We start from the raw sequence: 13,457 nt of genomic DNA on the forward strand, positions 1-13,457 counted from the left end.
CGGTGGAAGTTTGCATGGCAATGTATATCATATATTTTTTTTAGATTTTTCATTCTGTTATTTTAGAAGTTACGGGGGGGGGGGGACACACTTTTTACCACTTTGGAAGTGTCTCTCGCGCAAACTTTTCAGTTTAGAAAAAAATGATATTAGAAACCTCAATATCATTTTTAAATACCTATCCATAGATACCCCACACGTATGAGTTTGATGAAAAAAGTTTTTTTGAGTTTCAGTTCTAAGTATGGGGAACCCCCAAAATTTATTGTTTTTTTTCTATTTTTGTGTGAACATCATAATGCGGTTCATAGAATACATCTACTTACCAAGTTTGAACAGTATAGCTTTTATAGTTTCGGAAAAAAGTGGCTGTGACAGAATCGGACAGACAGACGGACATGACGAATCTATAAGGGTTCCGTTTTTTGCCATTTGGCTACGGAACCCTAAAAATGGAAAGCCTATACACATTGTGTCAATAACATACTAAAACATCATGGAGAATGGAAAATATTTAGAAGTGGGAAAACATTTTCTCGTATTGTATGGACGAGCACGTAGTCCACGTAGTATAATTCCCTTTTATCGAGGAAGAAATCGAGCGATAGAAAATAAAAAATCAGCCCCTATTCATCAATAATTAAATATCACGATTAACCGACGCAGTTTCCAAATATAGCTTTAAATTACAATGAAGTTCAACCTGCTACTTAATTCGCTTGTCTTTTCCCTCGGAATCTCGAGTATATAGGCATACACGAATGTGTCATCCAAGTTTGCAAAGAAAATAAGCCGAAGTTATGTTGCAAAAGCAATTGGCCATTTTCGACCCCATATACCTACATAAAATTATTCCATTTCAAACTTACCTTCCTATTTCCGAACAAGGAGGCGCGTCAGTACACACTGCTGCTTTCTTGAACACATGTAGCCAAGAAGCCGAAGGTTTCAACGGCTCCACCGGGTCCGGGGGCTCGGAGCTCTGTTTCTTGACGTTAGAGTTGCTGATGATGAAGCCACAGAACGCCGCGATAACCAGGAGGAGCGCTAGCGAGCCTATGATCACCTTGGTCTTGAATTTACTCGGCCTGTGGACAAGGTGAGACTTGTAGCGCCATCTGTTGTTAAGTAGTAGAACTAATGAAGATAAGGCAGTTTGCCTTGAACTTTTTTTGTAGAATGAATGAAACTGGGTGTTTATAATATAGGTTTTGTGTTTTCCGTTAACTTCTAAGGCGTTCTAAGTACATTTAAGGAAACTAAAAGGCATAATTATTTTTACGGTTCCATACCCAAAGGGTAAAACGGGACCCTATTACTAAGACTCCGCTATCCGGCCGTCTGTCCGTCTATCACCAGGCTGTATCTCTTGAACCCTGATTGAAATTTTCTCAGCTATGTTGCAGCTACGAGTATAACAACAAATACGGAGTACGTTTAAAAAGTACGGAGCCCTTGGTGGGCGAGTCCGACTTGCACTTGTCCGGTTTTTTGTAATTTCTGTTTTTTTTTTCATACAAAATAATTAGATGTTCCATTTTCCGCTATTGTAGAACAGGCTTTGCAATTAAATTAATCAAACAATAGAAAATTATGACATGTCAATACATTGCATTGCAACAGATGGATTGCAAAAAAAAATCGTATAGTAGGAACACTATTATAATTAATTGTTACTTCATTATGAGCGATCTGAAACCGGGAAAACAACAAACTCAAATTATCATATTAATATTTAAGTTAGGCACATCTTTAAACATAAATCTCAATGTTTTATTTAACAATGAACAAACAAATTTCTTTGAATTATTTTAGTTAAACTTCCGGTGCTTTGAGAAATTAACTTAATTTACGCTTGGGAAGCCCTTACAATTAACGGAGTTATTAAATCACTGTGTAGGTACATAGCATTATGTTAATCAACATATAACTAGCTGATAAGTAAACCAGTTATATCGAAAAGTAATTTAGAGTTTCTTTATGGAAAACAAATTATATTTGTTGTGTTTTTTGTAGGTACCTACAGCCTCTATATTACATAGGACGTAACGTACTTAATAATAATAAAAATGTTTTTATTTAAGTAAGTGTTTTCAATAAAATTAAGAACATTGACTAATACTAAATCAATCTATCTCTTTTTATATTACGTGCGGTAATAGGCATATTTAAGGTAAGTAATATATGTAAAGACTTATAAGTACAATATCTCATGAAGTACCCTACTTTTAGTAATTTTAGAGGAATTTTGTAACTACAGCAGATCAACAATGCTTAAGTAATTAAGGATCAAGTGTATATGTATAATCCATAATAATTAAATACTTATGTATGTACATACTCGTTTAACCTTTAAAGGTAGACTAAACTACTAAAAGTGGATCTTAAAAAAAGGACGTAGTATAGCGCAAAGGATCCATGAGATCCATCTTCTAAAATTTGTCATTTAAATAAATGACTTTTCCTTTCGGCAGAAAGCTCAAATTTTATTGACAAAATTTTGTGTAATGGATCCTTTTTCCTAAATTACGTCCAATTTTAAACATGTTTGCATAATTGCTAATGCGACTTATTTTACGAATAATTAGAAATTACTAACATATCTACCTTTTAGGTGATATCAAAATGGTACTCTTTTACGAATTATCTTAATTATAATGATCCTACAACTTACTTCTCAGGAAAGTCATCCTCATCGTCATTGATAAAGTTCCCTTGAAATAACGCAAGCCTATTAATAGGTGACACCAATCGGATAGTGTCCATGGGGATATCGTCAGCGTGCGTGCTTATAAAATTCCTCCGGTGCAATCCACTTCCCAATTTCTCCATTATTTTTGTTTACATGGTACACTTGTATTTAAATACACATCATAACATAACCTAAAACTAAACACCGGTCGATAGCTTAAACTCGGTTTATTTCTTGGTTTTTTGTTACGTAAACTAAACTAAACATTTTTGGTTTGATTAAGGTTTCTGTGTATTATTTCATATTGTTTTAAAGCCGTGGGCCGCGGCCGTGGTGGTTGCAGTGAATTTGTCTGCGGGTACTGTGGAAATCGATACGAACAGCTGGTAGGACCACGTATCTGGAACACTTCGGACTGGAGCAGAAGTTTCTTGAACGCTGTTCGTTGTGCAGTCGTGCTTTAGCCATTTAGTGACCTATAAAGTTCTGTTGTTCGACAAGAGATGGCGTTTAATTCATGATTTTTATTTTCAATTTATGGATGCTGTAATTGTGTACGTAAAATAAGGTAATTTACCTATTCTTAATAAAATTTGTGTTCCTATAAATATAGTTCATTACATTAAAACATTATTGTGACTTTGCTTTGTTGAATTTAACAGGCGTCTTTCTAAAAGATACACTACGACACGATACTGGAAGATGCGATGATCAGTGTATAATATGTATGTATAGAAATAGGTAGAAGTGGTAGAACCAATTCGGCACAAGGTAAATCATAGTTAAGTGGCACATTTCTCAGTACGTTCGTGCTAAGCTAGCATTTTCCTTCCATGAATCTTGCAGTGTAAAGTTGAAACTAAGCTTAGTGAAACGCAGTCTAAGCCGTTTTCCTTTAGGGATTTGGTGCGAACAAGTTTTATTTCAATGCGATGCATTTATTATGTAGGGAAATACGAGTAGGAAAGAAGTTACGATGAAATGAAACAATAACATGTATTTTTTTGTTTACTTAATCTTATACCTTTAAACGAGCAATTCTTGTATATATATATGTATAATATTTCTGTGATCTCGGAAACGGCTCTAACGATTTCGCTGAAATTTGGTATATGGGGGTTTATGGGGGTATACAATCGATCTAGATTAGTCTTATGTTTGGGAAAACGCGTGTTTTCGAGTTTTCATGCGTTTTTCTTTCGACGCAGAATATGGTCGCTAATTTCGTGTTGCCGGCCACTGTCCGTCTGGTCCAGCGGGTTAAGACGTGGACTGCTAAACGAGTGTTACGGGTTCGAATCTCACTCGGTGACTAAGTTTTGTTTTTTTTTTTTTATATGTTCAAGTTTATAGATAATTTTTTAATTTTTATTGTTTTAGACAAGTTTAATTTAGTAAAAAAAATGTAGTTAAGATTATCACCTATACATCACCATATTACAATAAATAGTTATAACCGAGCAAAGCTCGGTCGCCCAGGTACTGTATTAAAAATATAGAATTTGTGGATAATCTTGATATTACTGAGGGAAGTTTATTATTACTTTTACTGAGGCAAACTATTATTTTAATCTTCCTTTGATTCATTTCAAAGTTAAGGTACCTATATCTACCCCCACTCACATTTATACAATTAGTACCTGGGCGACCGAGCGTTGCTCGGTTATAATATAACTATTTAAGTATTGTAATATGGTGGTGTATAGGTGATAATCTTACTAAATTAAACTTGTCTAAAACAATAAAAATTAAAAATATACTTAAACTTGAACATATATATATAAAAAAAAAAAAGTTAGTCACCGGGCGAGATTCGACCCCGTAACACTCGTTTCTAGCCGTCTGCGTCTTAACCCGCTGGGCCAGACGGACAGCGGCCGGCAACACGAAATTAGCGACCATATTCTGCGTCGAAAGAAAAACGCATAAAAACTCGAAAACACGCGTTTTCCCAAACATAAGACTAATCTAGATCGATTGTATATCCCCAAAAACCCCCATATACCAAATTTCAGCGAAATCATTAGAGCCGTTTTCGAGATCACAGAAATATATATACATATATATATACAATAATTGCTCGTTTAAAGGTATAAGATACATACTCATTTACTCAAGTTTCAGATATCCCCCATAATAAGACCCGGATATTTCCATACCTACATTTTTCGTTATTTCCAATACATTACCGTCATACAAAGTCTCTGAGAAATGGTAACGGAATAGAAATTAATCTTGGAACGGGGGGAAAAGACTTCCTGCATCGCACAGCTAAACTGTGGAATGAACTGTCGTCAGCGGTGTATTTCCGGACCGATATCTACGACCTTCAAAGCTTCAGGAAAAGAGCGTACTCCCATCTTCAAGGCCAGCAGCGCACACCCCCCAAATAGAGTACCAGAACCGGGAATTCCCGGTTCTCACCATACAAACTCAGTACCGGTAGCATTCCCTAGTTACAGTGGACACCCTCATGGACGATGGTGATAGCTTACCATCAGCCGGTTCGTCTGCTCGTTTGCCTCCTATATCATAAAAAATAAGAACTTGTGATTCTCAGTAGAAATATCATAAAAAATATATAAGCATTTAAATAAAATGATACATTTTAGAAGATTAAAATAAAACTATGGAAACTGATTAATTTCTAGTTATTGTTTCATTATTTTAATATGTGGATAAACGTTATGCCTTAGAGCATCCAACTGGAGACGCCTTGTCTGTAATTTTATGTACAATACAGTCTGCCGATTTTTGCGGGGGAGGGGCAAGCTCTTGGCAAAGGCGACTCCGATGAAGAGGTATGCACATTGTCATTATGTCGACAACGAACGCTGTACATAAATTGGGTTGGGAATGTCGGGATGTATTTTAAATAGTTTTATATCATCGGTAACTATCGTGGTAACCGAAAACAATGTTCAGAAGATTAATTTTATTTACTTACCTGCTACTGGAATCCGGTAGTTTTATGAGAACATGCCTGTTTGTCCGACGTCCAGTGCCCGGCCTTTTTAATGAACTTTCTCGACGTAACAATTTTTCATCACACATCATTAATTTAATCGTAGCGTTCTTTATAAAACACTTTCTTTAAATAATCACTAAAATGTTGACATTGTTTGTAGATTATTTAACAATAATATTTAATGCGTTTCCCTTAGTGCGATTTTTCAAGGTGAAGGAAAACTATTTTAACATCGAGGTCTACGTAACAGTTTGAGCTAAATAAATTTAATATGAATGAAACATTCCAAACAAAAATACTTCATTGGTGTAAAAGATTTTAAAAGATTCTATCGTTTAATCTATGCTTCTTATTAAATAATCTATTAATTGAAGCACTTCAGTGTGTCATATCATAACTTTGGAGAATTTATATTATAATAACTTATGTAAATGTCATGCAGAGTTAGTTCATCTCGTGCTTAACCTCGTGACATGAAAAATACTTAAACAAAAAGGAAAATATCTCTTTCAGCTACGCTACGCCTGCAAGAAACAACGAGCAATGAAATACAAAATACTATTTTCCTTTCAATAGCGATTATGCATTGTAGTGTTTCTAAGATTTACCCTGTAATAATAATAATTTAGGGAAACCTTTCTGGTCAAAATATAAATACCTACGTAAGTGAAGAGTTCCTTACCCTGACAATTAGTCTTGTTAATATCCAGTGAGGTAACGCATCATCAAATAAATAATGATATAAAATAGTGGTACAGATAAAATTGTGGGTATGAGGACGTTTTGTACAATATTATTTTGGTTCCTTTTTTTATTTATTCAAGTTAGTAGCATATATATATATGCCTGTGTTTGATTAATTTAAGTAACTAACATATATATGCCTGTTGTCTTCCTCTATTTTTAATCAATTGTATTCTGTATGCTGTATCTTTTACTGAGGTGTGCCAATGTCTATATATCTACATTATCTACTTGACATACCCTGTAACAGGAGCAATTAATTAAACTGTAGGCTACCTACATTGACTTCTGCCGCAGTACTGCTTAACCTGATCAACATTTGTTCAGCGAATTTAATATAAAAATAACTTGTGTTTTGATTTTAGTACACTTTAAAGTTTATTCTTTGACGCAATGTATTGCGAATTTTGTTATGTTTAAAGCGTGACAAGCAACGTCAAATACAATGATGATAGAGTACATTGAAGATAATAATTAATATGTGTGAATAAATACTTCATATTTTTTTAAAGTTGTTAAACATAAGTTTTATCGTTTGACTAGTACTTATATATGTTTTAATTACTAGCACGTGCTACAAGGCCCACTCAGTGTAAAAATAACAGTCCTAAGTTAGTAACTCAATAAAACTAACTTATTAACGTCAATATAATGTATAAGGACTCGAATAAAAGCTTTATTTTATTTTTTTACCTATGTTGGCTATGTCACGCTATGTTTTTTAAATAACATTGTGTCTACAAAAAAAAATGCGTAAGAAATAAAGTCAGCAATATACGTGGAAACCACGCATTGTCACGGATAGAAATCATGTGCTAATTAATTGTCATCATTATGTAGGTATTTGAGTAAATGCAATTAATATAAATAATGAAACCAACGAATCGGAAATATCTGTGCTTGATTAAGTAGAAATACATGCTTATAAGCCATACACAAATTGGGTAGGTTGTAAAAAAGAACATTTGGTGTAAAACGAATTGCCCACAATATGGGCTTGGATTAGCTAAAATTACATCGGAGGCGATTTAGGCTCATAAAATTTACATAACCAATTTATCTAGGCTTTAGTTCTTACCCTTAAACAGGAACAGAAGCGAATTTAGTTTTTCAATGTGTTCATGGCTTTTATGCCCGTCATAAATGTTGACCACTTCTCTGTCCATACTTTTGGCCGTGCTGCGTCCAGCCATTTGAAATCAGTGATATGTCAAACGCTTCGCTTGACTGACAGATGAAGTGTGCGAAAGGGAAGCCATCACGTATATGAACAAGCCATGAGTGCGAAAGAGGCAGACTACATACTTATGAGAAAACGTAAGCATTTTTTGAGTTCGAAGGCGGCCGAGGCGGCCAAGATAATATTGCCGTATTTTATACGTGAAAAATATAAGAGAATCAATATTAAGTAATTTAGTGAAAATGGTGTCATGTGGTGTGCCTGGTTGTAGTGTTCAAGGGCCAAAAAACCCAGGAAAATACTCATTTCACAGGTAAGTAATTATGATATTCCTAGCGAAATTTTCGTAACGATATTTTATCAAATTAACAGCAAAAAAGTGTAAAAAACTAATTTATACAGTTCATTATAAGTTTTTCTTCAATTGTGTGTTAATATTTCATCACATTAGTCAATAATTTAGAATATTTTGTGTATAAACCTAAACTGTTACTTTACGCTAGGACGTGACAAAAATTTCATATGACTGTATTGATAACTTGTCGGTATATTAGTAGGTATGGAATTAGTTGTTCACAAGACATCATTAAGATATTACCTTTATAACCGACTTAAAATAATAACGATTGTTATAAATAATGTTTAGCGATAAATTTAAACTTCACTTTCCAACACATTTTAACCAGCTCCAAAAGTTCCACGGCTTTGCCGCCAACACAAGGAAACACAAGACAGCGTATACTTGTACACAGCGTATACACATCCAACCCAACTTGTCAGTAGAAAAAGGCGCGAAATTCAAATTTTCTTTGGATTGAAACTTTTTGCGAACACATTTTCAAACAACTTCAACTTTTATATTTTCAACTTTTTCAAACACATTACAAAGTAGTCGATAAAGCAGTTAAACATCGATAGATTATTAATATGTTGTAACATGACATCACTATTTTTGTTCGCACATAGACAAGTTACGCACACACTTGCATTTTATTTTTGGTCACACTTTCGAAGTTTGACAGTCGTTCTATACTATCCTATTTCTATGTGGCGACTATAAGGATTTATTATAAAAATGCTACACCTGCGTAAGTTAACAACAAACAACGATGTTATTGCGAATAATGGCGCTCAAGATTTTAATGTTCAGACATGTTATTATTAACTTTGAGAACTGTGAAATGATTATGACGGGTGCATTACACTTTTTAGGGTTCCGTAGTCAACTTATAGTTTCGCCATGTCTGTCTGTCTGTCTGTCTGTCCGAGGCATTGCTCCGTGGTCGTTAGTGCTTGAAAGCTGAAATTTGGCATGGATATATAAATCAATAAAGCCGACAAAGTCGTACAATAAAATCTAAATTATTTTTTTTTAGGTTACTTCCCCTACACGTAAAGCGGGGGTGATTTTTTTTTGCTTCAACCCTACAGTGTGGGATATCGTTGGAAAGGTCTTTCAAAACTAATAGGGGTCTTCAACAAACATTTTTTGATAAAGTGAATATATTCGGAGATAATCGCACCGAATGAAAAAAAATGTGCCCCCCCCCCCCACCCCCCTCCAACTTTTGAACCATAGGTCAAAAAATATGAAAAAAATCGTGGAAGTAGAGCTTAAGAAAGACATTAAATGAAAACTATAGCGGACATGATCAGTTTAGCTATTTTTGAGTTATCCCAAAAAGTTTCCCCTTCATAGTAAAAAGACGTACATCCACAGTTCATCCCTTGGTTAACAATCTACTATACTTTAAGCTCCAGTTTAGCTTATTGTGACGGAAGAGTAACTACGGAACCTTACTCTGAGCATGGCCCGACATGCTCTTGGCCGGTTTTTGTTATAATTACTTTTCATATATTATAGTTTGATATATCGTTATGTTGAATAACGTAATAAATAGCACACTACCGTAATACCTAATTAACGGCATACTTAATAATTGGTATAATGGTCATATGGTATATTTATACTTCATCTAATATACATTGCCATTTATTACGTTTTTATTTTGTTTTTTTATTTGTTTATTTATTAGACATTTATAAGCTAACAGGTACACCAAATCGCTTACAAACTAGATTACAGTAGGATATACAATACAAATTACATTATATACATTAAAACACAGTTCATTATTTGCAGAAATATTAAATATAGGATTATTAAATAAATTAAATTAGTCAAATAGAAATCATCATCATTATAATTAAATTATTAAAAATAGAAGTCGATACGAAGAAGTGATAGAGTGGTCAGAAACAAGACATCGAAAAGAATTGGGACCCAACTACCTCGAAATAGGAGGGTTAGGTTAGGTTACAAGTTCGACCGCCCGTAATTCGTAATTTTACTCAAACTACCTCACAAAATGTGTCTTAAGTTAGGTTTAAACTGCGGCTTCCGCAGAACCAAAAACCTTGAAAAAATAGGTTTGGTTATGTGGGATGATAATCTGTACTTAATTATACGGCCTGCGTACTACTTGTTATAATAATTATGTCAAACTTTACGTTATCATTTAATTAAATATGACAGAAAATGTTATACAATATATGTATTTATACTTTATAAAATTGTATAAAGTACTACGTTATACAAAAATATAATATAACAAAAGTCATTATAAAACATGTCTATGTACTACTTAAAAAATATATTAGAATAGGCATTATATCATTGACAGTTTAGATGAAATCACAATATAACAAAAGAAACGTATAATAAAAATTACATTGTAACATATAATAATAAATCAAGTGGCATTAAAACAAATGTATGATAGTTTTATTATATTAAGTATTATACACCCGATTATGACCTTAATTACCTTAAATATCGTTAATAAGTAAAATAAGTTTTATTACGGCAATGAACTTATTAAAACCTTGCTCGGGTTTATCAGAAGTTGTTCTGCCGTGAGGCCTGAGGGTAGATTCCGCGAGAGTCAAGGGAACATCCTTACCTTGAGTACTTGCTCGTTACATAATACATTATATACCTATATATGTGTGAGACATATTACTCAGTTGGTAAAAAAACACAGTATTGTAATTAAGTCTATAGAAACCTAATTTAAATAATCCCGTGAGTTTTTTTCAATGAAATGACTAGGTACAAACCTAGATAGAAATTGTACAAAAAATCCATTTAAAACCAACATTTTAATTGCTTATCGTAAAAAAAACGTACTTCCAAAGTACTGTGCTCTAGAGCAGACACGTATCATTTTCTGCATACTTTTTAAAACAACAACTAGGTACCCACTTTCAGAGCATGAGAAATGAAAAATATTTGAATTATACCGTTTTGTGGAAACTCTTTTAGAAATGTACCGTCAAAAGTCCTTTTAGCCATTGTATAATTAGCCGCTGTGAAAACGTTTGGATATCTTCAAAGAGAGTACCGTGAAATTGCTTTTGTGACATTAGCTGTGGATCGAATCGGCTGATGTTAGGGTTATGAGTCAGGATTTTCCGTGATATATCAGGACTTTTCGTCCTTTGTTAGGGTAGCGGGGGAACTTTGCGGGTGTCAGGGATTATAGAAACCTCAACTCGTCCTTTGTCAGGGTAGCGGGGGAACTTTGCGAGTGTCAGGGATTTTAGAAACCTCAACACGCCCTTTGTCGGGGTTAGTGGCGGGAGAACTTCGCGAGAACAAGGGATTTTAGAAACCTCAACTCGTCCTTTGTCAGGGTTGTGGCGGAACTTTGCGAGTGTCAGGGATTATAGAAACCTCAACTCGTCTTTTGTCAGGGTTGCTGGGGATCTTCGCGAGTCAGGTCTCGACATATTTAGTAATGTGACAGACCATAAGGGTTCCTTTAGGACCCTTTTTGGAACAGAACCCTAAGTACTTCAAGGTACCTACGGAGGCCATATTAAAGAAACTCCACTGGGGTTTGGAGAAACGACAGTCCAGGATTTGTCAGGATTTTTACGGTGATGTCTGGACTTTTGTCTGGATGTTCAATATTTTTATGTGGCAACCTTATCTGGTCACATCTTATCTGGTCTGGTGGTTGCATCTACTACTATAGGGCTCTTATCAACGGCGAGTCTGAATACTGTGAAATCGGGATTCGTCTAGGCAAACATTCATTGATTGTATAAGATGTGTAAGCCTAATGGCGTTAAACGTTTGACAAATCTAACAAACCGTTGATAATAGTTCGTGCCTATCTGTAATTTTGACACTTCTGTTAGTTAGAAAGCGACAAAATTTAACAGAGGTTTGTAATTTTTATGAATAAGGCGCATGACACACTGCATCCGATTCGTACGTGGCGGGATGTCGTTATAATATGTGCATCAAAATTCGGAGCGACGTGCGAATCGTATGGTGCATGGCACACTGCAAGGCTCAGACAAATTCGTGTGTCGAATTTGACAGCTGATGTTACAGATGCGCAAGTTGTCGAAGGTTCCGAAAATAATAATTTCGGAAATTGAAAATTTTGATTGCCAATACAAAAGTATGAATATATGATAAAGTAAACGTACTAATGCTCGTCACGATCCCAGTACATGTCATTTTTAAACTTAGGTCATTGTCAACAGGGTGACAGCAGGGTGTCGTCTATTGCGCATTAGCATGTCGAGCACTTGTACGTTCACCTTATATTTTCGATATTTCACCATGTGAAAATTTCACAATTTTGGAAAGTCTTCGACCGTCTTCAATGTGTTCAATACCTTATGTAGATGGCTCAACATTACGGGGCTTAGTACATTATCCGTTACTTGCGTTAGACTATTCAGTATGTCAGTGACCACAAAACATGGCGCAGTACCATCGCTCACACTATTAACTGTCCATCGGTGGACCTTATTATAAAATGAATAAGGTCCACCGATGGACAGTTAAGAGTGTTGCTGTTTGTACAGCGGCATCTAATTCAGCTGCCAAATATGCGCGCGGTTCGCGGTGGCAGCGTTAAAATTTTCAACCCCATTTTCACTCCTAAGGGGTGAATTTTCAAAAATCCTTCCATCATACAAAGGAAAAATTCAAAATTTGCCACTGACCGACTGAATTTGAACCTAATATGTAGGACATAGAGTTGATTTTGCGTTGTTTGAAAACTAAACGAAACAATGCAGAAGCGACTCTATTCCAATTGAGTATGATTGAAATTTCCTCGAACTGAAGAAGTACTATAGACCTTGGGCCTTAGGAGGATAAGACTCTTATTTATTTAGACTTAGTTATTTATTAACATATTTATTGTGAATTGGCCTATACTGGTCTAACATTTCATTCCAGGCGACGTGTATTATGCAAGTTGAATGACTTGAATGTCTAAGAAACAGCTAAGGAGATGACGAAAAAAAAAATTTAAAATTCATACTAAGTAATTGAAATTACCACAGAAAACAATACGTAAACCTCTACAAATCCCAATCGTCTACAGTAAGGAAGGGCTATCTGTCTTTAAAAAATATACTTACTCCAGAAATTTGGACCAGTACCTACTGTCGTGACTCGGGTCAAGTCGGGTCGCCTAATAGTTATGGCGTCAGCCCTCTGGGGACTGCAGAAGACGTAGATTCGATCCCAGCCTTGGGCACTGGAGGCCTTGGTCACTTTTTAGGGTTTTGTGGTCAACTATATAAAAAAGTGCCGACAGTTTCTAAAACTACCTAGAAAATAATGGAATCATTATTTCGCCCCAACAATACGCCTACAGGAGGCTGCACTCTATAACCTCAGCCTCCCCGCAGCTAATTAATAAGGTGGTGGCGTCTATCAATGAAGGATTAAAAGTGGCCGGATTATTGTGCGTTCTATCAAAAGCTTTTGATTAAGTGAACCACAACCTACGTAAAATTAAGCTAGACAAACTTGCCATTCTACATTTTTAGAGGGTAGG

The 13,457-nt window shown here is 35.0% G+C and overlaps 1 protein-coding gene across 9 annotated transcripts in view; it reads right to left on the reverse strand.

The window, feature by feature from the left end:
- LOC133524328 (glutathione hydrolase 1 proenzyme-like) overlaps nucleotides 1-13,457 on the reverse strand; it is an 85,982-nt gene that overhangs the window by 28,877 nt on the left and 43,648 nt on the right. For 2 of the 9 annotated variants that reach the window (XM_061860285.1, XM_061860284.1), the window contains exons 2-3: nucleotides 5,640-5,916; nucleotides 870-1,088 (exon numbers count right to left, since the gene is read on the reverse strand). In XM_061860285.1, coding sequence (XP_061716269.1) covers nucleotides 870-1,088; nucleotides 5,640-5,749 — 329 coding nt within the window. In that variant the 5' untranslated portion in view covers nucleotides 5,750-5,916. Of the gene's footprint in view, nucleotides 1-869; nucleotides 1,089-2,674; nucleotides 3,666-5,639; nucleotides 5,917-13,457 lie in introns of those variants that run through there. The other 7 variants (XM_061860281.1, XM_061860283.1, XM_061860288.1 and 4 more) reach the window with 5 other exon arrangements.

Source organism: Cydia pomonella, chromosome 13, assembly GCF_033807575.1.
Source record: "Cydia pomonella isolate Wapato2018A chromosome 13, ilCydPomo1, whole genome shotgun sequence".
NCBI lineage: Eukaryota > Metazoa > Arthropoda > Insecta > Lepidoptera > Tortricidae > Cydia > Cydia pomonella.